Source organism: Stenella coeruleoalba (genome assembly GCF_951394435.1).
Source record: "Stenella coeruleoalba genome assembly, chromosome: 14".
Lineage (NCBI taxonomy): Eukaryota > Metazoa > Chordata > Mammalia > Artiodactyla > Delphinidae > Stenella > Stenella coeruleoalba.
Window position 1 is genome coordinate 16044947 of NC_137160.1, and position 25210 is coordinate 16070156.

General features: G+C 46.2%; 1 protein-coding gene across 15 annotated transcripts in view; it reads right to left on the bottom strand.

Annotated features, from left to right (window-relative positions):
- ZNF532 (zinc finger protein 532) overlaps window positions 1-25210 on the bottom strand; it is a 110444-nt gene that overhangs the window by 52158 nt on the left and 33076 nt on the right. For all 15 annotated transcript variants that reach the window (XM_079942737.1, XM_079942736.1, XM_079942738.1 and 12 more), the window contains one exon: window positions 4791-7153. In XM_079942737.1, the coding sequence (XP_079798863.1) occupies window positions 4791-7136 (2346 nt within the window). In that variant the 5' untranslated portion in view covers window positions 7137-7153. The remainder of the gene's footprint in view (window positions 1-4790; window positions 7154-25210) is intronic.

Genomic DNA, 25210 nt, shown 5'->3' on the forward strand with positions numbered 1-25210 from the left:
TTTAACATAATTCCTATCAAAATCCCAACAAGAATTTTTTGGTAGATTATAGACAAGACTCTTCTAAAATATATATGGAAAGGCAAAATAACCAGAATAGCTACAAAACAATTTTGAGAGGAAAGAATAAAGTTGGAGGAGTCAGTCCACCAGAGTCCCAGAAATGCCTCCACAAATATGCCAGCTGACGTCTGACAAACTGCAAAGGCAATTCAATGGAGGAAAGGCAGCCTTCTCGACAAGTGGTACTGGAGAAAAAGGACATGCATGGGGCAAAAGAAATCTCCATCCAAGTCTCACACATAATACAAAAACTAACCCAAAACGGGTCACAGACTTAAACGCAAATCATAACACTAAACTTTTTTTAGAAAAAAAACATAAAAGAAGGTTCTCAGGATCTACAGCAAAGTGAACTTAGACCTGACACCAAAAGCACAGGCCGTAACAGAGAAAACTGATAAATGGGACTTCATCAAAATTAAAAACATTTATTCTGCCAAAGACCTCATAAGATGAAAAGACAAGCCACAGACTGGGAGAAAAGACTTGCAAACACATACCGACACAGGACCAGTATCTAAAATATATCAAGAACTCTTAACACTCAACAGTAAAAACAAACAAAAAAACGAATTAGAAAATGGACAGAAGAAGAGACATTTCACCAAAAAGGATAGGCAGATGGCAAATAAACACAAAAAGGTATTCAACATTATTAGCTATGGAGGAAACACAAATTAAAACCACAAGATATCACTACACACCTATCCGGATGGCTAAAATACGAAATGATGCCACCACCAAATGTCGGTGACGATGTGGAGAAACTAGACCACTAATACACTGCTCTTGAGATTCAAAATTGTACAGCCGCTGTGGAAAAGAATTTCTTGTGAATATAAATATGCAACTACCATACAACCCAGCACACAAAAGGATTTACCCCCGAGAAAGGAAAACTTACGTTCCCACAAAAACCTGCAGACAAATGTTTGTGGCAGCTTTATTCATAATAGCCCCAAACTGGGAACAAACTAGTGATATATCCAACAACCTGGATGAATCTCCAGGGAATTACGCTAAGTGGAAAAAAGCCAGTCTCAAAGGCTACATACGGTATGACTCCATTTATATAATATTCCTGAAATGACAAGATTATAGAAAGGAGAAGAGATTAGTGGCTCCTAGGGGTTAAGAGGGAGGCAGGGGTGGGAGGGAGGTGACTGGGGCTCTAAAAAGGCAATATGAGGGACTCTTATGGTCGTGGAAGGGCTCTACGTGTTGACAGCATCAGTGCCAACAGCCTGGATATGATACAGTTTAATAGTTTTGCAAGATGTTACCATTGGGGGAAACTGGGTAAAGGGTACACAGGATACCTCTGTATTATTTCCTACCATAATCTACAATTACCTCAAATAAAAAGTTTAATTTGAAAATGGGATGATCTGAGAAGACTCAAGGTGTTAATTAGCACGGAATACTTTCAGCATTATCACATAAAATTTTTTAACTACCTTGGCAATTATAAGTAGAAGGTGGGCAGGAGAAAGGAAGGGAGGAATAGGAAAATCCCTGATGGGAGGCAGGAAGGGAAGGAGGAAGGAATATCCCCGCTGTCAGTGAACCGGCACACCTTTCTCTAGGTCTGGTAAACTCAAACGTGGAAAGGCACGGAGCAAGGGCCCGGGGGCCTGTTAGTCTTGCCAGGGCCCTGAGGTCACACCCTTTAACCTCCAGAATCAACGCTAGCTGGGGTCAGTACAGGAAGCTGTTGTACATGACTCTAAGCCTATGTGCAGACGTAGGGAAGCCCGGCCTGGGCAGACCTGAGAAGAGCCAGAAGAGAAAACGGGCAGCTGCGGGCCCGCGGCTGACCCTGTAACGGTCCCCACCCCCGGGCAGTGAGGCAGCCTGCTCCGGCTCAAGTTCACGCACGAGTCACCAGGAACGGGGAGACCAACGGAGAAACGGAAAGCAAGACAGAAAGAAGGCACTCAGGCAAAGACTGGTGCTTGAGGTGCCCTTAGATCTTCTTACAAAATTGAGAAGTTGAACTATGTGTTGTAAGTGCCCTCGTCAGAGAGGAAACAGTTTATACAGGTGGACTTTTTCCCCCACACTTAAATTTAAGTTCACAAACTGTAAACCGGCCAGCGGTTGTGTGAATAGCAAACTGGAGAAGACGAAATGAAGAATTTTTCTCTTTTCTCTCCCGTCCTTCCTGTCTTCAGCCCCAGCCTCCCATCGCCATGGGTACCTGATGCCGCGCCAGAGGCCAACCACAGGTGGGGACCACCCGAGCTCCCGCTACACTTGAGGCTAGGACAGCAGGAGCTGCACGGATGCCACTGGCCTCCTGGGGCTGCAGGAGAGACTCGAGGAAGGTGTTAAGGAGGCTGAAGAAGGGGCAGCCGCTCCGCACCCAGGGGCGCAGGCTGGGCGGCCGGGTGACAGACCAGACCAGGCTGCCCCTGGGTGCGCAGAGCCCCCGGCAGAGCCTGAGAAGAGTGGCAAGTTGTGGAGGGGATACCGTGGTGAAGGGCAGCGTTTGGGTGAAAGCAGGGGCACTAGGAGCGGGAGACGTGCCTCGGGGTATGCTGGCGCTGCCAGCCAGGCGGTGGCCGGCTCAGGCGGCAGCTGAAGCTCACTCGACAGAAATGCTCTTCTCGGGTGGGCTGAGTGGACCCTAGCTCGGCAGAGTCAGAGGAAGGAACCAGAACACGGTGACTGTCCGGCCTAGTATTACCTGGCCCTGGAGTTAGCATATATTCTGCCCTGACTCATCCCTCAGTGCTCCAGGGGAAACGGGGGAGCTGCGCTACACACCTGTCCCAGCAAAATACAAAGAGTCAAGGCAAAGCAACCACCCACACAAGAAGAGACGTCAATCTCTTTCCCTGAGGGAAAGCGCTTCCCTATTTGACCCCGGTTCAGCGGATGAGCCTAAATGGTTAACAGAGAACAAAAACGAGGGGAAAACGGGGAAGAAAAGGTCCCCAAGGGAACAGACATCTCTCAAGGCAGCTCCACATGCCAATACGGACCAGCACACGTGAGCCGGGACATACTCCACCACCTGCACAAAATACCAGCAGAACAGAGAGAACTACGGAAACGGCTTTTTCTTTTTTTTTTTTTTTAACTGCATCCTTTTAAGACAGAAGGAAAGACTGCCCCTTTGATGAAGCGGTGACCAGGTAAGAGGAACCCAGAAAGAACCCAAGCCCTGTCACCAGGACGCGCTTGGGGGGCTGCAACAATCACTTCTTCTTGAACCAGCTTAACCACCTGAGCGCTTTACCGTCAGAGCCAATGAAACATGTAACATCCAACGTTCTCGATGCAAGAATGTTCTCGAAACTCTTTATCGCCTCCATTTCCACTCAACTGAATGTCCACAGGAAAAGTCACTGAGGTATTCTTGATCTTTTGTTCCCCAAACTTAAATCCTACAAAGAACTTGACTCAGCAGTTGCCCTTGGGGAGCTGATCACGGTGACAGTACCAGACGTCTGAACCACAGCATAAAGCTCCTCGTCACAAGACAGCGGAGGCAAGTAAGGGAAAGATCAGTTTACCACTGGGGCTTCCAAAACAGAAGTTTGAGCCAGGGTATATATCAGCTCAAACCAGCGCCCCTTCCAATATCACACGTTTCCTGGTTTGCACAATAAATCATATGGTCTCTCTAGCTTGAATTAGTTTCACTCACCATGCCCAGTTACTTCCATATATCTGTAAAACACATTTATCTACTGCCCAGAAGTTGCCTCATGGAGAGAAGCAAATGGTAGAGATAAAACCGCCGACTGACGCGCACTGTGAAATACATCTCACCAACACCAACCTACACTTCACCACAAAAAAACAAACCAAAAATGCCACAAACAAGGGATTTCCCTGGTGGCACAGTGGTTAAGAATCCACCTGCCAAGGCAGGGGACAGGGGTTCAATCCCTGGTTCGGGAAGATCCCACATGCCACAGAGCAACTAAGCCCATGCGCCACCACTACCGAGCCTGCGCCCTAGAGCCCATGCGCCACAACTACTGAGCCCACGCACTGCAACTACTGAAGCCCGCACACTCTAGGGCCCGTGCTCCGCAACGAGAGAAGCCACCGCAATGAAGAACCAACGTAGCCCAAAAAAGAAAAAAAAAAAAAAAATGCCACAAACAAACTCAAAGGTATTCTATTTAAATGAATGGGTTTTCCGTTAGAAGGTTAAATTCACTGCAGTGGAGAATATTACTGAATATACCAGACCAACACCTTAAGTAAGCAGGCATGCCTGAAAAGTGGGTATCAACTGGGTGTGTTTAACTGTAAAAGACAATAATTATAAACAACAACAGGAAATTTTTAAATCCCACAACGGTCGCTAATAAATGACTCAGGAACGCTGGTGACGTAGCCTGACTTGAACACTTAATCCAAAGGGTCTATACTATCACTAGCTAGAGCTCAGACTTCCAACGTAAATTCCAATCACCCAACAATTAAGAACTCCTTTACTTACCCCACATCTAAGGTGCCATGACCCAACTAGTACACAGCTTCTGTCTAAAACAGTCATCTTCAAAAACACTGATTTTTAAATAAGATTCATATTTCAACACTGCTTTATGCAAACAATCCTCTCTCACATGTGAGTGTGTACACAAATAGACACACACATCCCCCCATTTAACTGAGCTCCCGCCCCTAAAATCCACGGGCACGGTATAGAGCACTCATGTCTACAGACTCATCACCGAAATACCAAAATGTAAATGATACTCTACTTGTCCACTTGTATCTGCAGCCTGCTGGAAATGAGTGGCCAGCGACGTCTCATCCTGGAAAACTTCATTACACTCCAAACATTTCAGACTATGCCTACAGAGCTTGGATGGGTCTTCATCCAGAGGCATAGCTGGAATGATGGGTGTGCTGGAAGGGGCTGATATGACTGTCCCGGTTATGCCAGACTGAATTTTTGTTACAGTGTGTGTGCCGGCTCCCGAGGAGCTCGGGAGGGCGGAAGATGAAGCAGGAGTATTGCTTGATGGAGAAACAATCATCTGATCTGCTGGGACTGGCTTCAAGATCAAGTGTGAACACTGCATCACCACTCCCTTCTCCTTGTGCCCGCGGGCATGGGACAGGAGACTGCACTTGTTGTAAAAAACGAGGTTCTTGGTGCAGTGGTTGCACGTTACTTCGATGCGCACGCTGCGCCTGTCGTAGTGTTGGGTCAGGCTCTTCTCGAGGGCGAAAGAGTCCCCACACTCCAAGCACTTGTAGCCGCGGGTCGGTAACGTGATGCCCGCGTTCGCAGGAGGACTAAGGTTGGGGATGTAAACTGGGACTGGGTTGACGCTGCTCAGCACCTTGTTGAAAGCTTCCACCACAGAACTCTGCAGGGAGGACACCACCTGGACCCGCGACACCTTCTTGGGTGGCTGTGAGGCCGCGGCACTGATTATTGCCTGCTTTATTTGCTGCTGAGGTTTGGTGAGCACCTGGCGGAGCTCGGAGGTGGCCTGGGCGCCCTGAGGCAGAAGGTTAAGGTTGGCAAGGTGCACAGTCTTTGGCACGAGTTTGGCATTGGCCAAGCTGGAGGCCGGCACCACGACGGTCTGCTGCTGGATGGCGTTGGCAGCTTTAATGATGGCACTGCTGGCGCTCTGCACGGAAGCAGCAGATATGACCGTGGCTTTGACCGTCGTGTTGTTGGCGAGCTTCAAATTAATGACTTGAGACCCGGCCGTCTTCACGGCCGACACCGGGAGGAAGGCAGTCGCCACAGGCTTGATGGTGACCTGTTTGGGGGTCAGCTCGGCGGGGGCCACCGCGTTGGTAACGACCGCCGATTGCAGAGGCGCCCTGGGCGGGGAGGAAAGGACAGCGGCCGAGGTCGGAGACGACAGCAGCGACGTCACGGACGCCACCATGGACCCCGTCTGCTCAGAAGGCTTTTTTCCGGCATCGAGATCGACTTCAGGCAACACCCTCGTCACTGTTCTCTTGATTTCCCCAGAAGACGTCTTGATGGTTTTTATGCGGACTTTGGGAATTGCTGGTGTTGACCCTGCAGGAGAGGATGGCGATCCCTTGCTACTGTTCTCACTGGAAATGCTCCTGGGACTATCCGGCTGCTTAAGGGATGCTTTTTTCGTCCCATCGATGAGACTCTGGGATTCCGGAGACTTTTCAATGGCTCTAGGGCTATCGTTTACTTCTTTTGGTAGCGGAGAGGCCTCCCGGGAGTTGGTCACTGGTTCTTTAGAGGAGTCCGAAGCGGCCTTTTTAGCACTAAGAGCCGCAATTGCAGCGATGCAGGAAGAGAGCTTGGAGGATGGCTTGGTCCTCGAGGGCACCACACCGCCGAGGGAGGCGTCATTCTTCTCCGAGCTCAGCTTGCCCTCGGGGACCCTGTTTTCAAGCACCTTTTCAGAGTTTTCCTTCAGTTTATCCTCCATTTTTCTGACTTTGAAAGGTTCATAAACACTCAGGTTTATAGAATTTGTTTCCGTTTCTCTCTTGACAACTTTGTTTTTCTCTAGGTTGCCTGGCGTAGAGATGCCAGTTTTGCTTAAGCCTTCTCCCCCGAGTGCCTTCAGTTTGTCATAGTCCTGCTGGGGAACCGACCCTGTCAACACATTCGATCTGAAACCGGAGCGCATGTCCTCTTTGTCCGGGGGGTCGTCCACCTCTATCTTCTCATCGTCGTCAAACTCTTCAGCACTGGAGATGGGGCTGAACTGGCTGAAAGCGGAGTCTTTTAAAGTCACCTCTGAGGTAGGCACGTCTCCTTTCAAGGACTTCGATCCATCTTTACTGTAAGTGTCCAGAGAGGACGCCGAGAGAAACCCGTTGTGCAGGCCGTTGCCGGTGGGATTGTGGCCGTCCTTCTCTGCGCCCTCGGAGGAGTCGATGTTCCGCACATTCTTCACAATAACACTGACGCCGACGTCGGAGGAGGACGGCGTGTGGGAGTCGTCGTCCACGTGGGCATTCTGCTTGATGTGGCCTTCCTGGTCATCGTGTCCAGACTCAATAGCTGCTTTGGGATCGACCATATCTGGGATGTCAAATGCTGCCAGGAGGTCATCAAAGTCTGGGGTCTTCATATCCCCCATGGTCATGAATTTGATCAGATGTTCTGTTAAACGAACAGAAAATAATTCCATCAGCAATGAACATGCAGATAAACACCCCTATGGGACTTACACGAACAGTGATGATTATCATGAAAGAGCGAGTTGCCAACTGCACTTATTATAATGTCAGGACATTGAGCCAAAGTGAACAAGCATCTGGAGAACAGGTATAAAGCCCTGACGATTACAGCTTTGAAGTAATTCCTCCAAAAGGCCGTGCAGCACTGCCAGCGTGGAGCCTCTCTAACAAGCTGATCAAAACTATTATAGCACGAAGAGCAGGTTCTGGTGTTAATGACTAGAAAATGTTATTTATCATTGGATTCACCTCACCATTTTCACAAAAAACTACTTCCAAACATATCTTGATCTTGACAGCATTTAATTCTACTGGCAAAACTATTGCTAACACAGTCACCGTCAGATTTGGGGTATCACATGAAAAGCAATAGATTACAGGCAAAACCCCAATTACAGATTTCAATTCATCCACAGAAGTGAGCATCCCAACCCAGCACAGGCCGTCTACTGCTGATAAAGTTTCAAAAATCCCCCAGGAGCTCATTCCATCACGTTTTACTTAATCTTAATTCCCTCCATTATGTTAGGGAAAAAAACCACTCTCCAGGCAGAAAAGTGCAGTGTCCCTTCCATCTCCCTCCCCAGTCCAGTGGTTTCGCTAGTTAAGGGAATGCACAGCTGTTTCCTAATCAATACTCAGCCAACACAGTCTTGCAAATGGCTGTGGCAGCTGAGAAAGGCCTTCCACGAAATCACTCCCAGCACGTTGACAACATGGACCCAAGTACGTGACAGAGCCCGGGGGAGGAAGGCCCTCTCTTTGGCAGCCAGGCTAGATCAGGGTGGACAACAGTCTATGAAGAAGTGCTTTCATTGGGGCTTCCTTGGTGGCGCAGTGGTTGAGAGTCCGCCTGCCAATGCAGGGGACACGGATTCGTGCCCCGGTCCGGGAAGATCCCACGTGCCGCGGAGCAGCTGGGCCCGTGAGCCATGGCCGCTGAGCCTGCGCGTCTGGAGCCTGTGCTCCGCAACGGGAGAGGCTGCAACAGTGAGAGGCCCGTGTACCGCAGGAAAAAAAAAAAAAAAAAGAAGAAGTGCTTGCATTAATGTGCACGAAGCCCTGGATGGTAGAAGGATGGAGAGTTTTAGGAAAATGGACAGTCACAGCCGTTACTAAAGATGAAGGATATATAAATACACAGACTGCTTGCGGTCTTTACAAGGGGCCCTTCCACTGTAGGGGAGCTCTTCCTCCTCCCTGAACCCCCAGAGCACTCCATCTTATGATTCGATTATGCTCTGTATGTATTAAAGTGTGTGTGTACTTGTCTCTTCTTACCCACTGGCCTGGTCAGCTGCCTGAAGACAGGCAATGTCCCACTTGCCTTTGCACCATAAATGCCAAATAACCAACAGGACACAAGTCAGGGACCACAACACAGGACTTACAATAAGAACAGGCCTTGACCCTGCTCTGCAGACAACTCACTGCCTCTGAGACCCTCAGGAAGTAAGGGGATCTCTCTGGGCCTGTTCCTTCCTTCTGCCATGGAGGCCAGCAGCCAGGAAGAGAAGGAAAGGGAAGAGGATGAATGAAAAACTGGAAAGGGAAGGAGAGGGAGAGAAAGAAAGCAAAGGAGAAGAAGGGAAGAAGAGAGGGGAATCAAGAAACAATCAATGTCGGAAGAAACAAGGATCACAGCTGATCTTAGGCAACTTTCAATGGAAGAATCGGCCTAAGTGATTTGTAGACACCTAGACTCTTTCCTTGTCAGTATTTACTACATCATTCCTCCTTTAAGTCTGCTTTAAATCACTGAGAAGTTGTCTTTCATATTTTACGAAAGTATTTAATGATTTTTTTCTTGTACTATCTGTAAAAAATCATGCATTCCTAATAAAAATAACTATAAGAGGATCACAGTAGGATTTCTACTCAGGCAACAATAAACATACCCGTGAAAATTCACATTAACCATAAATCCATCATCAGCTGCTAAGACACCCTCAGCATATTCACCCACTCTGGGACACACCCAAATACTTCAAAGAATTTCGTTGGGAAAAACTACTGTTGAAGATGAAACAAACACTTATGGTTCAATAGGAGCTGAAGAATAAATCACTTTCCAGGGCTTCCCTGGTGGCACAGTGGTTAAGAATCCGCCTGCCAATGCAGGGGACACGGGTTCAAGCCCTGGTCCAGGAAGATCCCACATGCCACGGAGCAACTAAGCCCGTGTGCCACAACTACTGAGCCTGCGCTCTAGAGCCTGCTAGCCACAACTACTGAGCCCACGTGCCACAACTACTGAAGCCCGTGAGCCTAGAGCCCGTGCTCCGCAACAAGAGAAGCCACCACGATGAGAAGCCCGCGCACCACAATGAAGAGTAGCCTCCACTCACAACTAGAGAAAGCCTGAGTGCAACAACGAAGACCCAAAGCAGCCAAAAATAAATAAATTTTTTAAAGTGCATTAATAAAGAGAGAAAGCAACAGAAAATATCATAAATAAAAGAATAAATCACTTTCCATGCACTTATGTCTCAGAAGTCACATGTACTTTTCTCTAGATGGTTTGCTTGGCCTAGAGAGAACACTCTGGGCCACTTTTCTCCCAGCTGGGTGCCTGCAGGACCAGACAGGGAATAATGCACCCCCGGCATCAAAGTACAACACTTCTAAGCATATGATGACATGAAAACATCTATATGAAGTCAAATCTAGCGAGAAAGTTTGATATTATGATTTTCTTTTTTAAATGAAGCTGAACTGTAAAATGTGGGCAATGAAAAATCCATCTGTCAGACAATATACCCACTTAAGAGTCCACCCACTTAGGAATAATCCCTGAATGTCACCGTGTTATTTATTTATTTAATTTATTTATTTTTGACTGCGCTGGGTCTTCATTTCTGAGCGTGGGCTTTCTCTAGTTACGGCGAGCGGGGGCTACTCTTCATTGCAGTGTGTGGGCTTCTCATTGCAGTGGCTTCTCTTGTTGCGGAGCACGGGCTCTAGGCGCGCGGGCTTCAGTAGTTGTGGCTCGCGGGCTTAGTTGCTCCATGGCAAGTGAGATCTTCCCAGACCGGGGATCAAACCTGTGTCCCCTGCACTGGCAGGCGGATTCTTAACCACTGCGCCACCAGGGAAGTCCCTCACCAGCTTTATTTTTAAGCATCATACTGCCTTTATAAATTGAATACTCACAATAAAACCACCATGAGCGAAGCGTCCCTATGATCTATCTTTACCAGCCATGATGATCCAAGTCTGTACACCACTTTTTAGAGAATTCAAAACATAGACTCATGAACCACCCCCAAAACCCCACTGGAGTCGAATGGGCCTGAAAGGTGGTTTTTTAATGCCACCACTTATCCAAAGCTGGGATCCAGCCTCTGGATGTCCCCAGTGGTGGCTGGGCTCTGCCTAAATCCCTCAACCCTTTCTTTACAGCTACATGGGATTTATGTCATTTGCCCTCTCCTTATGATTTTGGTGAGCAAAAGACGTCATCCAGTTTCACACCATTCATCCTAGAGGGCAGTCGGTTCAGGAACAAAAAGAACATAACAGAAAATTCAAATACTCAGTGGGTGGGAGGCCCAGAACACACAACCACAAGAAATGATAAAAGGGTCACCACGTGAAACACAACTTGCTAAGCGACTGGCAGTTCACACTGGCAGTGCAGCTGGCAGGCATTCTGATGAATACTTGGAAGATTAATACATGATTCGTACCATCTCCCTCCTGTTTACACACAACAGGGACCTGCCTGCTTTATGGACACACAGGTGCTCACATATGGCGGCGACAGCAGCAGCATTAAATCTTATCGTCAATGGTAGGATGTCGCCCACCACACTGCCGTTATCTTTTCCTATCTGCATAAATAAAGCAGAGTGAAAGCTTAGAAAAACCCCAGAGAGGAACTTCCACATCTGCAAGCCCCCCAAGGAGTCCAGAAGACATTCCTGATGCAGGAACAACTTTTTCTGTGGACATCTAGGCATACCTGCCCCCACCCCCCCTTCCTCCTAACGCCTAAGATGTATACACTTTCTCTTTAGGGAAGAAGATAAACCCAGATGAACTCTTTGGGGTGAAGTACTGGGACACTGTGGAGAGGTAACAGTGAATTAGCAGCAGTTTAAAAACATATGAGTCAGCTCTCCTAGTTCACCTGAAAGAATAAGGTGAAAATGCACAGCGGGCATAACAGGCCAAGTGCAGCGGCTGCTGAAAGCACATCGCATTGTCTGAAACCCAAGACCATAGTGGCGGTGAGTTCACCTCTCCCGGGCTGTATAATCAATGTAATAAACACCGCTGTCTGTAACTTCACACTTCTTTTTTGGTTTATAGAAATGTTTGTCATGCCCACAATCACACCGTCCTATTACTACCCTCACCCTTCCCACATTCTGGAAGGCAAGAGTGAATTTACCACTTGGGGGGAAAAATGCTTAACTCCTGCTTCATTTCTCCCTTCTATCAAGTACAGAGAGAAATGTTTATGTTTGAAAGTTTTCTTTACTTTTGTTCACCCCAATTCCTAAGTACTGTTTTAAAAATAGATTCTTCTGCTTAAAAACATTACAAAGATAAATCTCAGTCTTCTCGTTTAAAAGATAAGATAAAAAGATCTCATTTTAGCTTCCCTTTCCCTCAACAGCTTGACTTTCAAACAGAATTAGTTTTAGTTATTGCAACAATGTCTTTCATCTCATTTAAACCCTGTAAAATACAGCTTCCTTCAAAGGCACTAACAGTCTTTTAATTTAAAACTAAACCCCCTATAAATAACATATAATTCACTAACAGCATTTGTGCTTGATGTATAAAAGTCCTTTCACCTTGAAAATGTCTGGGGGGGGGGCGGAATGCTAGGCCTGTTTATAAAAAAAGAAAATCAAAGAACTCAAGTCTGTCACATGGTCACTCTATTCCCTCCTATGACACAGACAAAACACTTCCTTTCCTACCAAAGTCTCTTAAAATTATAGTAAGCTATTTCATCTTTGTTGGTAAAAGTCAAAAGTTATCAAATCAAAAGAAAAACTTACGAAAAACCCATTCACCCCTTAATCATACTTCTTACACTTTGCAATAAGAAACTGTTCTTCATGAAGGCACTTGTCAATTTCCAACTAGAGGATGATGGCACAGAAGCTCCCAGTCATAAAGTAACCACTGAACCCAACTGCAAATAATCCCCAGATACACGCCTGCAAAATGAATACGCGAAGGTCAATGTGACCGGTGACAACACATCGGCTTCCCCATGTAAATGGAGAAACTAACATTTTCTTTAATGAAAATCAATAAACGCTAAGTCATAATAATCCTAAAGAAAAACAAATCCAAGCCTACAGATCGCCTCAACAGCATTACACAAACTTTTCAAAGAACAACCATGATAATCCAAGGTCTGTTATCCTTCTGGGGGACTGTATTTGTCACTGTTTTCTGGCACTTATCTGGCCACTGAAGCCCTTTTCGAAGAAGTAATTCAACAGATTAATGAATCTAACTCACATTTCTAACCTTCATTTCTTCAACTGTGCAGTGTTCTTATGTGTGTTGATATTATGCAATGCTTCACATTCAGTTTGCTGCTCACAGGAAATGACTTAGCACCCTCAGGTTTCATGTCTTCAAAGAAATAAGCAGGGGGTTGGTTTCTCCCGGCCTCTACCTCCCAATCCCTGCCTTTCCCCTCATACTAGTACACACACACCCTTGGGCTCTTCCTTCTTCACCAATCCCTTTTCACCTTTAGCATTTTCAATGCTCTCCATCATGACATCTCTTCAACCACAAAAGAGAAAAAGACATCACATCTCTTTTTCCCCAACTGACCATTTCCTTCTCCCTCACTTCAATCTGAATTGCTTATCAGGGAAAAATATTTTCTCACTGCAATTCCATCCCCAACAGCAGGTTCAGTTACACAAATCTGCTTCATGCTTCTTTGCTCGCTCTTCCTAAACCAGCTGGGAAACGATGTCAGTTTTGTGGAGTTTAAAACAAAAAACAGAAACAAAACAAAACACCTGATGGGCTATGTCTCTGCCTCAGGGCTGCTCTCTAGGGAAGGGTGGGGGATGGACAACGAGACTGGGCCCCAAAAACTGGCAGACACTTAGGTCTCAAAAAAATAATAACTAAAAAAAATACACAAACACACACACACACGAATGGCTACGTGCGTATAGCTTTGAGGGAAAAAATAAGCAATAATAAATGGAGCTATGGAATCTCTTAAATACATGCTAGTTGAAGGCCCCATACAAGTGCCAAAACGCCAGAGAGAAGTGTTTATTTTATCTCCATCCTCCACATTCACCAGGCCCTGGGTGGATCTGGACGGTAAGCCAGGGCACCATGTAGGTCTGAGGCTCCTCTCCAGCCACTGGGAAGAAGTGTGACCCAGGACCACAGAGCGCCCAGCCCCTCTCAGCTTCCAGCACTGGCGGGCATCCCCCCCACTCCCTGCACACCACCTGCTGAGGCCAGAAGAACTTCACTTTCTAAACAGTCCCCACCAGGTTAGCTGCCCACGTGTAAAAAGACAGTTTACACATAAGGTGAAAAGGAAAGAATATACGTTTTAATTCTGTATGAGTTAATAAGAAATTAGTAAAGGCAGCTGCTATCGTCCAGAATAGATATCTTCTTGTTTCACTGAATCCTGATGGTATCAATATTAACATACAGATACTCTGGCCAAGGCCGTGTTTTCTTCTTCAGTTAATACCTAATATTCCTGACTTGAAAAACCACCGATGTGAAAGTTCAAACTGCTTCTGGAAACATAAACACAGAGGCACTGCATCAGGGCACAACCTTGGGAAAGACAAGAATATATCCAGCCCCTGCCCCTCCCTGCGGGTTATCCTTCACTTTTCCCTCAAGGCTACACCGACGAGCGCCTCCCCTTCCCTCCTCCACCCACCCTTCCTCCCACAGGAACAGAAGCAAATGGTCCCTACAAACCTCAGCCTCTTCCAGAAGCTTGACTCGCAGTTCTTGGCCTACTCCTCGCATCACTCCCCCCAACTCCAAGCACTCACAGGTCAAACGAAAGCTCTGCAGTAAAAAGCTCCTTTGCGTTTTCCACATGGTTCTGCAGCTGTCAAGGGTACCTCCAGAGAGGACTGCAGCAAATCCCCGCTCCTCGTGCCCCAGGCTGTCCTCTGTGTCACTCTGCCCCACCACCCTCTCTTTTCCTTCTCCTTAACTCCCACCCTGCCAGGGGACAGAGGCTGTTTTCCAACCTTCCCCTGGTACCTACTCCACACCTCCTTCTTTCCACAGTCAGCTGCGAAGACAACAGGCAGGACCCCTCCCCACGGTCCGCCTGCCCCTTCAGACCCTGCCTGGTCCGCACAGCTGGCCTTTCCCAGCTGGTCCTCACTGGGAGGTTGCTGCCCGGCTCCGGGGCTTTTGGCCACTCCTATTACCTCTACCTACTGGCTAAAGAGACGTCCCCCAGCCTCAACCTGGAGACCCTACCCTTGTGCTCTGTCCATGGGCACGCTGCCCTCACAGTCAAGTTCTCAGTCGTCGGGGAGACCCTACACCGCCCAGCTCCCTCCCCACCCCTTTGCTACCCACTCGCCTGAAACCACTGTTAAGATCCAGGCTGTAGGGGGAAACGTGGAGGTGACAGAACTGTTCTGTACCACAACTGTGGGGCTGGATACACACGTCTATGTCTTTGTCAAGACCCAGAGAGTTTTACTGTGTGTAAACAAAAAATAAAAGCAATCAGGAATGAGGAGAGGCCCAAAATAAGAAACCAAGTGTAACAAAGAACTAACTATATCACAAGCAAATGACGTAACACCCATGCTGAAGAGACCGTACGGAGGAAAAGAACCCACCCAAGTAACTTTGGAAAACAAAACCTTGGCTGTATACTGTAAGGTTACAGAGAAAGGGAACTGTACACAAATAGTGTCCTCCACTTAGTTGAAAACTGCTGAAATTTGAGTAAAGTCTATGGTCTAGTTAGCATTATACCAATGATAATTTTTTAGTTTTGATTAATATGTTATAATTATACAAGGTGGCTAGGGAAAATTGGGTAAAGGGCACCTGGAAATTCTTTGTATTATTTTTGCAATTTTTCTAGAAGCTAAAATTATTCCAAAATAAAAAGTTAAATGAAAATGCATGCGTTCATTTAATAGTGTATAGCTACTAAATGAAATAAAGCGAGTGCCTCACAGCTAGAAAACACTCCAAAAACGGTCCATTCCCATTCTTTGTTGCCTTGTGCTGGTCCTTGTTGCCTGTGGTTCTTACTGCCACTGCCTTTCAGCAGAATTTCATTTTCCAGCCATCTTGTCCTCTCGTGGACCCTGCAAGCACTGCTAGAAGCCCCTCGGGTTTCCCCTGACTCCTTGGCTCTTCCCTTCCTGGGTCCCGTCAGACTCTGTCACCTACCTTTGTCCAAAGGCAGCCTCGGCCACCCCTGTGGTCACAACAATCCCATATATTCACAGAACTCACACACTTCTACCTACAGCCCTAATTCTGCCTTCAGAGCCACCTTTCCAATTGCCAACTTTATATGCCACTTGACTCTCCCAACAGGAGGTCAAACTTACACTAAAGCCCTCCTTCGTTTTCCCTCCCAACCTGTCCCCCGTCCAAGTCCTATCCACGTTGTCCATGACACTCACCTCCACTAGGAAAACAGTAAAAGCCCTTCACGTGCTGCACTTCACACACTGCGAAACACAGACCCCAGTTTTGAAGGACCTTACTAGGCTTTTCACAAACGCAGCACTGAAATACATAGAGTAAATGCTGAATTTTTCTACGCTGAACAGATTTCTTTCTGCAGGACAGCCTCTATTACGCAACAAATATTGTAAGTCTCCAAAAAGAGGGATGCTATAGTTCCCAAATTTTGATCTAACCATAGGTCGTTTTTTCTGATCTGTGAACACAAATGCCAGAATGATTTCCCAGATGGCTGCACCAATTCTGTTGCTGCCACCATGCATTAGAGTTACTTTAAGCCCACCCTGCCCCCAACTTTATAAATATTTATGACACACAATGATGACTTCTTATACAACTTCTACATTACTAGAAAGTTTAAACTTTTCCTAATACGGTTTGCTTACTAGCTGTAAAAGAAATATTTGTTCTGTGACTGATGAATGAATGCATGGAGGGAGATGATGAATTTCCTATTTACTTCTCTCTGCAGCTCCATGAAATCACTTACCGACCTACGTTCTTGTGTCACTTAATAAGCAAGAGCATACAAAAACCCATCCATACAGTTGCCTAAAATAAACTAGTTTCTATGGACAAACCCTGGTGAAGAGAATGAGCTTTAATGTCCCAGCGACAACACACAGACAGCGGGTGTGAGGCCCAATGTCCCTCCCAGCACTAACGTTCCCTGTGCTCTCTCTGGCTTCTTTGTGTTGGAAAGTTTTCCACCTAAAAATGGAGATAACAGCATACACCCAACCCCAGGGCTGTGCTATTTAGATATCTAGAGGGAACTTTGTCATGATCAAATACACTACACAAAAAGCACAGAGAGCATAACATTCAAACACGGAGGGCAGGTGGTCAGACATTTTCAAGGCATGTTCCTACTCTTTTCATCCCACAACCAGACCAGAGACCTGCAACCACAGCCAGGAGACCCGTGTGGCTGACAGGTTCCTCGTCAGCGTCTGGATCTGAGCAAGAAAAGAAAGGAGCCTAAGTGGGCAGCACTCTCAGCAGGGGGGCTGGTAACGAGGGGCTAGGGGTCAAAGGTCAGGGGCTCACCCTGTCCAGCACAGAACCCACAGGCTGAGGCGTGAGCCTCAGTCGGGATCAGAATTAGAGGCTGAGGTGCAAATGACCCAGCAGGTCAGAACCAGGGGGGTGGACAAAGAGATGCTCAGACCAGAGGCGTGGGGCACCGCCCTCACTTGAGCTCCGCAGCGCCCAACGGACAGCAGAACTATGGACTAGCAACTCCATGGTGGGCAAAGCTTCCCACGAGCAGCGGCAGCAAGCTCGGCAGCCACAGCTGAAAGGATTCTGGCTGCTCGGTGCCCTGCAGAAGACGTACTGTCCTCCAGATGCAGGGCAGGCCGGGGGTGAGACCTGCCTTCTCCAAATCCTCAGGACCCGCACGAGTAAGTTTTCCCCACGGGAGATCCAAGAATTTTATCAAGCTCTAAGTTTTGAGTCTCAGTTAGTAAAATAAAATAGAATAAAAAACTGATTAATAGGGCCTCCCTGGTGGCGCAGTGGTTGAAAGTCCGCCTGCCGATGCAGGGGACACGGGTTCGTGCCCCGGTCACGGAGGATCCCACATGCCGCGGAGCGGCTGGGCCCGTGAGCCACGGCCGCTGAGCCTGCGCGTCTGGAGCCTGTGCTCCGCAACGGGAGAGGCCACAATAGTGAGAGGCCCGCGTACCGCAAAAAAAAAAAAAACTGATTAATAATTAATGTGATGTGGGGAACAGAAAAGAAAATGTGTATCTCTGTTTTGAGACAAGGAGTAAAGAAGAATATTCACTTCAGCTTACAGCCCCCCCTCACACTCGATAGCAAGACACATGCTCAGAAGGTTCTCAGGCAGGGTTTCCCAGGAAGGACAAATACAGAGAAGAAATTACATCCGGAAGATGTGAATTTTATATCATTCCAGTTGCCTACACTTTAATTAATCTTCATTTAACTATACCGCTACCCTTGGCATTCTCTACCATCTAAGCTGCACCTTAAATTGGGGAATGATAAATGCAAGCCTCTAGCTCCCAGGTCCATTTTATTTCAGCTGCTTATTTTGCCTTGATAAAACCAAATGCACAAAATTTAATTTTAATAGGTTTTTAACTATCTCCCTAAGGTTCATGAATCTGTAAAATTCTTGTAAAAACTGTATTAAAAGACAAATCACAGACCAAAAATATCACCCACCCAAATGCAATCTAAATTTGTAGCCAGATTCCTATGTAGTGTTGATACTAGAACACAAAACACGTTTTTAAAATATATAAAAGCAGCTTGATTGCCCATCCAAGGAATAATTTTGTATTGATCTAGGCTAAAATTCTGACAGCTATAAAAACCAGATCTGGGGACTTCCTTGGTGGTGCAGTGATTAAGAATCTGCCTGCCAATGCAGGGGGCATGGGTTCGAGCCCTGGTCCGGGAAGATCCCACATGCAGCAGAGCAACTAAGCCCATGGCCACAAATACTAAGCCTGCGCTCTAGAGCCCATGAGCCACAACTACTGAGCCCGTGTGCCACAACTACTGAAGCCCGCGCACCTAGAGCCTGTGCTCCGCGACAAAAGAAGCCACCGCAACGAGAAGCCCACGCACCGCAACGAAGAGTAGTCCCTGCTCGCCGCAACTAGAGAAAGCCTGGGCACAGCAACGAAGACCCAACGCAGCCAAAAATTTTTAAATTGATTAATTAATTTTAAAAAAAACAGATCTGGGCAACCATATGAAAAGATTTGACAGGAAAATGAAGAAATGAGTCATGTGAGGTGAACCCAGCACTGGGGCAGATGCCTGGCAAAGACCAAAAGTGAGGACAGCCAGCACCGAGACCTGGGTTTCTAACACTGCTCTCCACTAGAAAAAGAGACCAGCGCTCCTTGAAGAAATGGCCAATTCCAGCACTGGGCAGGAAATGCACAAAATGAGCCTGGAGCATTCTGTGGTGCCAGAAATTAAGGAAGTGCTCCAAAACAAGACAAAAAGAAAGGAAACAAACTGCATTGAGAGGAGCATGTCAGAGGGACACAGAGGTGAACTGAAAGAGTTCCCAACGGCTCAAGCTGTTACAACACAAGCAACAAATAAAGCAATACTGGGTTGTAACCTGAAATATAAAATAAACATCCATGAGTCCGTACTGATACAAATGATTGAATAAATGGGGAAAGGCAAACAAATCTGTGCAGAACTCCAAATAACTTAGGCAGATGCCCTACCCTTACGGAGGCGAAGAATAATCCCACTCCTTAAGTGACTCTCCTCCAAAGACGACGGTACGGAAAGGGGAGAGAAAAGAGTAACTCCACAGTGGAAAGGCCTCACCAACACTACCTGAGCCAGGTGACCAAGGGCAACATCAACAGTGATAAGTCATATGGATAGTATGTCCCCTTGATGTGACAGAACAGCACGTTATCCCAGAAACACATCACACCCCAGCCTAACCACAGGGAAAACAGACAAATCCCAACTGAGGGACATTCTACAAAATTACCTGACCAGTCCTGCTCCAAACTATCAAGGTCACAAAAAACAAGGGAAGTCTGAGGAACCGTCACAGCAAGAGGAGTCTAAGGCGACACGGTGACTAAATGCAATGTGATCTCCTGGATAGGATCCTGGGACAGAAAAAGGACACTGGGTAAAAACTGAGGAAATCTAAATAAAGCATGGACTTTAGTTTTTGTTTAAAAAGTAAGAGAGATAATGAATAGTTAAGAGAGTGGGGGAGTATTAAAATGCAAAGAAGGGAGCTGGGATGAGCAGAAGTTGGGTACTTCTATCCTTTTACTCCCAAAGAACGTTGGCGAATGGCATTACAAACAAGAAGTAATTCCTAAAATGTTTAAATAACAGCTCTGCATATGTGGAGATTAATTTTCCATTTTATCCTCTTACCAATAAGCTGCCTCAAGGTCAGCCACTGAGTAATCAAAACAGCTTAGCAACTTTTAAACCTAAGTTTATTAGAAATAGAATTTCTAAAAGTTTGCATTCCCCATGCTTTCTTGCACACAAAATGATGGAGATGACCGTTTGCTACTACAGGCAGCCCCAGCCTGTGGCCAGAGACAATAAACGATTTATTCGGTTTCTCTTTATGCCCAAGGTGGGCAGCTGGACTACTGAATCACTCACAGTTAGCCGTATAAAACAACAGCCTATGTGGGGACTTCCCTGGAGGTCCAGTGGTCAGGACTTCCACTGCAGGGGACACAGGTTCAATCCCTGGTTGGGGAACTAAGACCCCGCATGCCACGTGGCACAGGCAAAAAAACAAACAGCCTGAAAAATAAGTCCCTCCTAGCAATTTGGTTATACAGGTCACGTGGAAAGAAATGAATCATTTACCCCTCTTGTCATCCTTCAGGTGTCTTCTAACAAGGCCAGCCTTTCCTTTTTTACAATAACAGCATAACTGGGTTTTGCCATTTCAGAAGTTAACAGCTAAAATGGGAACTACTGTTTCCCTTTAAATAAATTATAAGCAGTATAAGTTCCCAACCAAATATTAAAATCCACACATATCACGAAGCCAATGTAATTAACAGCCCACATACAGGAAAGCAAAGCAAGGTACGCATTTCATTTTTTAAAACTGTGATAAAATTTACCATCTCAAATATATACATTTACTTTTTATATGAAATTTTTCTCTCTCACCAAGTCCTGTATCTTTTCCTTGGCAATGTTACATCCATGCTGAACATAATCCCTGTCACTCCTCTCACTGTGGACCATCCCATCTTACACCTAGAAAAACACAACACCCCGTTCTCTATGCTCATTCAGAATTGCCAGATTAATCTTTCTAAAACTACACTTTAATCCTATCTATCACTCCCTTCTATTAAAAATCCTTGAACCAGGGCTTCCCTGGTGGCGCAGTGGTTGAGAGTCCCCCTGCCGATGCAGGGGACACGGGTTCGTGCCCCGGTCCAGGAGGATCCCACGTGCCGCGGAGCGGCTGGGCCCGTGAGCCATGGCCGCTGAGCCTGCGCGTCCGGAGCCTGTGCTCCACGACGGGAGAGGCCACAACAGTGAGAGGCCCGCGTACCGCAATAAAAAAAAAAAAAAAAAAATCCTTGAATCACCTTCCAAATTAAGTCCAAATTCCTTGGCCTGACACCAAAGACCTTATTCAATCAGAGACCAACCACTGTTCTCCTTGGGTGGGGGGGTGGGACACACACACACACACACACACACACACACACACACACACACACACCTTTCCTCCTAGGGCCATGCTATTTCTTAACCTGGAATCTCTCTCTCTCTCTCTCTCTCTCTCACACACACACACACACACACAGACACACACACACACACACCCCTCCATTAGCCAAGGATGAAGAACCCATTCCTCAGGTTTTTCTGAAGAAAGAGCCTTAATTTCCTCATCTTTCAAATGAGAACTAATAACAACTTCCATATCATAAGACTGCTGTATTTAAGAAAACAATATGTATGAAAAGAACCAAACACGTAGGCATTAAAATGCTATTTTCTTCCTCTTTGTCTCTTTGTTAGAATAAAACAAACTAGGGGGAAAGAAAGGAAAAATGAAGAAATGTTCTTGAGACAAGAAAATGAAGTAGTTTTGAGGTGATGATGGTCTGACTGGAGAAAAAGGAGGAGGAACATTCTTGGGTACTTACAGAACGATGCCCTGGCTCTTTATCACATCTCATTTCATTTCGAAACGCTGGCCCCTCTCCTAGTGTAGATGTGCCTCCAAGGCCTGCTCTCGGGATCACCCACTGGTGGGTCACCTGGAGTTCATACATTGAAAAGAATACCGTTTCCTCTTCAAGGGCAGCAAAAGGAAACCATAAACAAGACCAAAAGACAACCCTCAGAATGGGAGAAAATATTTGCAAATGAAGTAACCGACAAAGGATTAATCACCAAAATTTACAAGCAGCTCATGCAGCTCAATAACAAAAAAACAAACAACCCAATCCAAAAATGGGCAGAAGACCTAAATAGACATTTCTCCAAAGAAGATATACAGACTGCCAACAAACACATGAAAGAATGCTCAACATCATTAATCATTAGAGAAATGCAAATCAAAACTACAATGAGATATCATCTCACACCAGTCAGAATGGCCATCATCAAAAAATCTAGAAACAATAAATGCTGGAGAGGGTGTGGAGAAAAGGGAACCCTCTTACACTGTTGGTGGGAATGTAAATTGGTTCAGCCACTATGGAGAACAGTATGGAGGTTCCTTAAAAAGCTACAAATAGAACTACCATATGACCCAGCAATCCCACTACTGGGCATATACCCTGAGAAAACCGAAATTCAAAAAGAGTCATGTACCAAAATGTTCATTGCAGCTCTATTTACAATAGCCCGGAGATGGAAACAACCTAAGTGCCCATCATCGGATGAATGGATAAAGAAGATGTGACACATATATACAATGGAATATTACTCAGCCATAAAAAGAAACGAAACTGAGCTATTTGTAATGAGGTGGATAGACCTAGAGTCTGTCATACAGAGTGAAGTAAGTCAGAAAGAAAAAGACAAATACCATATGTTAACACATATATATGGAATTTAAGAAAAAAAAAATGTCATGAAGAACCTAGGGGTAAGGCAGGAATAAAGACGCAGACCTCCTAGAGAACGGACTTGAGGTTATGGGGAGGGGGAAGGGTGTGCTGTGACAGGGCGAGAGAGAGTCATGGACATATACACACTAACAAACGTAGTAAGGTAGATAGCTAGTTGGAAGCAGCCGCATGGCACAGGGATATTGGCTTGGTGCTTTGTGACAGCCTGGAGGGGTGGGATAGGGAGGGTGGGAGGGAGGGAGATGCAAGAGGGAAGAGATATGGGAACATATGTATATGTATAACTGATTCACTTTGTTATAGAGCAGAAACTAACACACCATTGTAAAGCAATTATACCCCAATAAAGATGTTAAAAAAAGAAAAAAAAGAAAAAAAAAAAAACTACAAATAGAACTGCCATATGACCCAGCAATCCCACTACTGGGCATATACCCTGAGAAAACCATAATTCAAAAAGAGTCATGTACCATAATGTTCATTGCAGCTCTATTTACAATAGCCCGGAGATGGAAACAACCTAAGTGTCCATCATCGGATGAATGGATAAAGAAGATGTGGCACATATATACAATGGAATATTACTCAGCCATAAAAAGAAACGAAATTGAGCTATTTGTAATGAGGTGGATGGACCTAGAGTCTGTCATACAGAGTGAAGTAAGTCAGAAAGAGAAAGACAAATACCGTATGCTAACACATATACATGGAATTTAAGAAAAAAAAAGGTCATGAAGAACCTAGGGGTAAGACAGGAATAAAGACACAGACCTACTAGAGAACGGACTTGAGGATATGGGGAGGGGGAAGGGTGAGCTGTGACAAAGCGAGAGAGAGGCATGGACATATATACACTACCAAATGTAAGGTAGATAGCTAGTGGGAAGCGGCCGCATAGCACAGGGAGATCAGCTCGGTGCTTTGTGACCACCTAGAGCGGTGGGATAGGGAGGGTAGGGGGGAGGGAGATGCTAGAGGGAAGAGATATGGAAACATATGTGTATGTATGGCTGATTCGTTTTGTTATGGAGCAGAAACTAACACACCATTGTAAAGCAATTATACTCCAATAAAGATGTAAAAAAAAAAAAAGGGCAGCAAAATTTCAACTCACAAAGCAACTCACTACGTCTCTGACTGCCCTATAACACTCTCTTAATTCCGAAGCTCTGTCCTCCAGTCGAGGATAACCAAGGACTAGCTGCGGTCTCACCTGCTCCCTGCCTAACCCTGGGCCAACCCACACCTCTGGACCATGTTCACACGCTGACTGACAGGTCACCAGAGCCCAGCTCAGACCAGGCCCCCCCCGAGAGGGCTGAGCGCCAGCCTGAGCAGCCATAACACGCCATGGGCGGATGAACGCCATGCTGGGAGTCCAGCATCATGCCCCCAGCCAGGAGCCCCCATCCTAGAGAAGCAGTGTCCAAGTCCTAAACCAACACCAACAAGTCACTACACCAACAAAAGCTAGAGAAAAACAGGAATGCAGACCGGCTTGGAGAAAAGTCAAAGCAATCGTGGGCTAAGTGCCCCCCATATTGTAGCAGCATCTACCTCGTAGCCACCTAATTCTCTGGAAAGATGAGATCCCTTTCTTCAGGGAAAGAGGAAGGCAGGCAGTCTTGGAGGTGGGAAAGGAGAGGACCACAGCCTGGCAGGCTGTGAACGCAGTGCGTGAGGTACAGAACCTGCAGAGGAATCCTGGAGTCCAGAAGAGATGGGGGCAAGGCTCCCTGGCAGCTGCCCCAAGGAGAGGTTAGTATCCACTGTCAATCCCAAAGGCCATGAGAACTTGTGACCCTGTATTCATCACCATTTATAACAGGTGATGTTGTCTGTCTGTGTGTCTGTCTTCTCTACCTCACTGGCTCAGTCAGAGCTCAAAAGTCCATTTTCTAAAACTGCCCAAGGGCAGGTGTTGACTGACTAGTGAATGCACGAGAGTGAGAGCTGTTAAGTGACTGAAAGTAATACCCACTTTCCAAGCTCAGAGCCTCAACCTAGAAGGTACCTGGGGGCCTGGATTCAGAGGCTGACCTGCCAGCTCCAAGTCACCTACCCCATACAACCACTATTCAGACACTTGAAAACTCCAGAAGCCAAGAGAACTTGAAGGCCACTCGTCTGGGCTTGGCAATTCCCAGCTCTGAAAGATCAGAGGTTCCGGTCAAGCAAGGGCATTAAACAAGGGAATTAAAAAAGGCATTAAACAAGGGAATTAAAAAAGGCGGGGGAAAAGAGAGAGAATACAAGGAAAATTCCCACGTCTGTCAAAGGGTACTTCAGTCAATCCTCAGAATGCAGAAGCAGAGAAATGGGCAGAATGCTTTTATATGTTAATATTTTATACATGGCAAGAACTTGCCACGAAAGAAAGTTGACTGAATTCATGAGTTTCTTACCCTTCCCTCCTGAAATCCTACAAAGATGACATTAAAAGTATTTTTAGAAAGATAAAAATAGCACATATAGACAGAAAGTCGATATGCGGTTGCTTAGGGCTGGAGAGTTGGGAGAACTAGGGAGAGACAACTAAAAAGCACTGTATTTTTGTTTTTATTTTTACTCCATTTTATTTTACTTTTTTATTATTTTTTAAAATTGAGGGACTTACCTGGTGGCACAGTGGTTAAGAATCCACCTGCCAATGCAAGGGACATGGGTTTGAG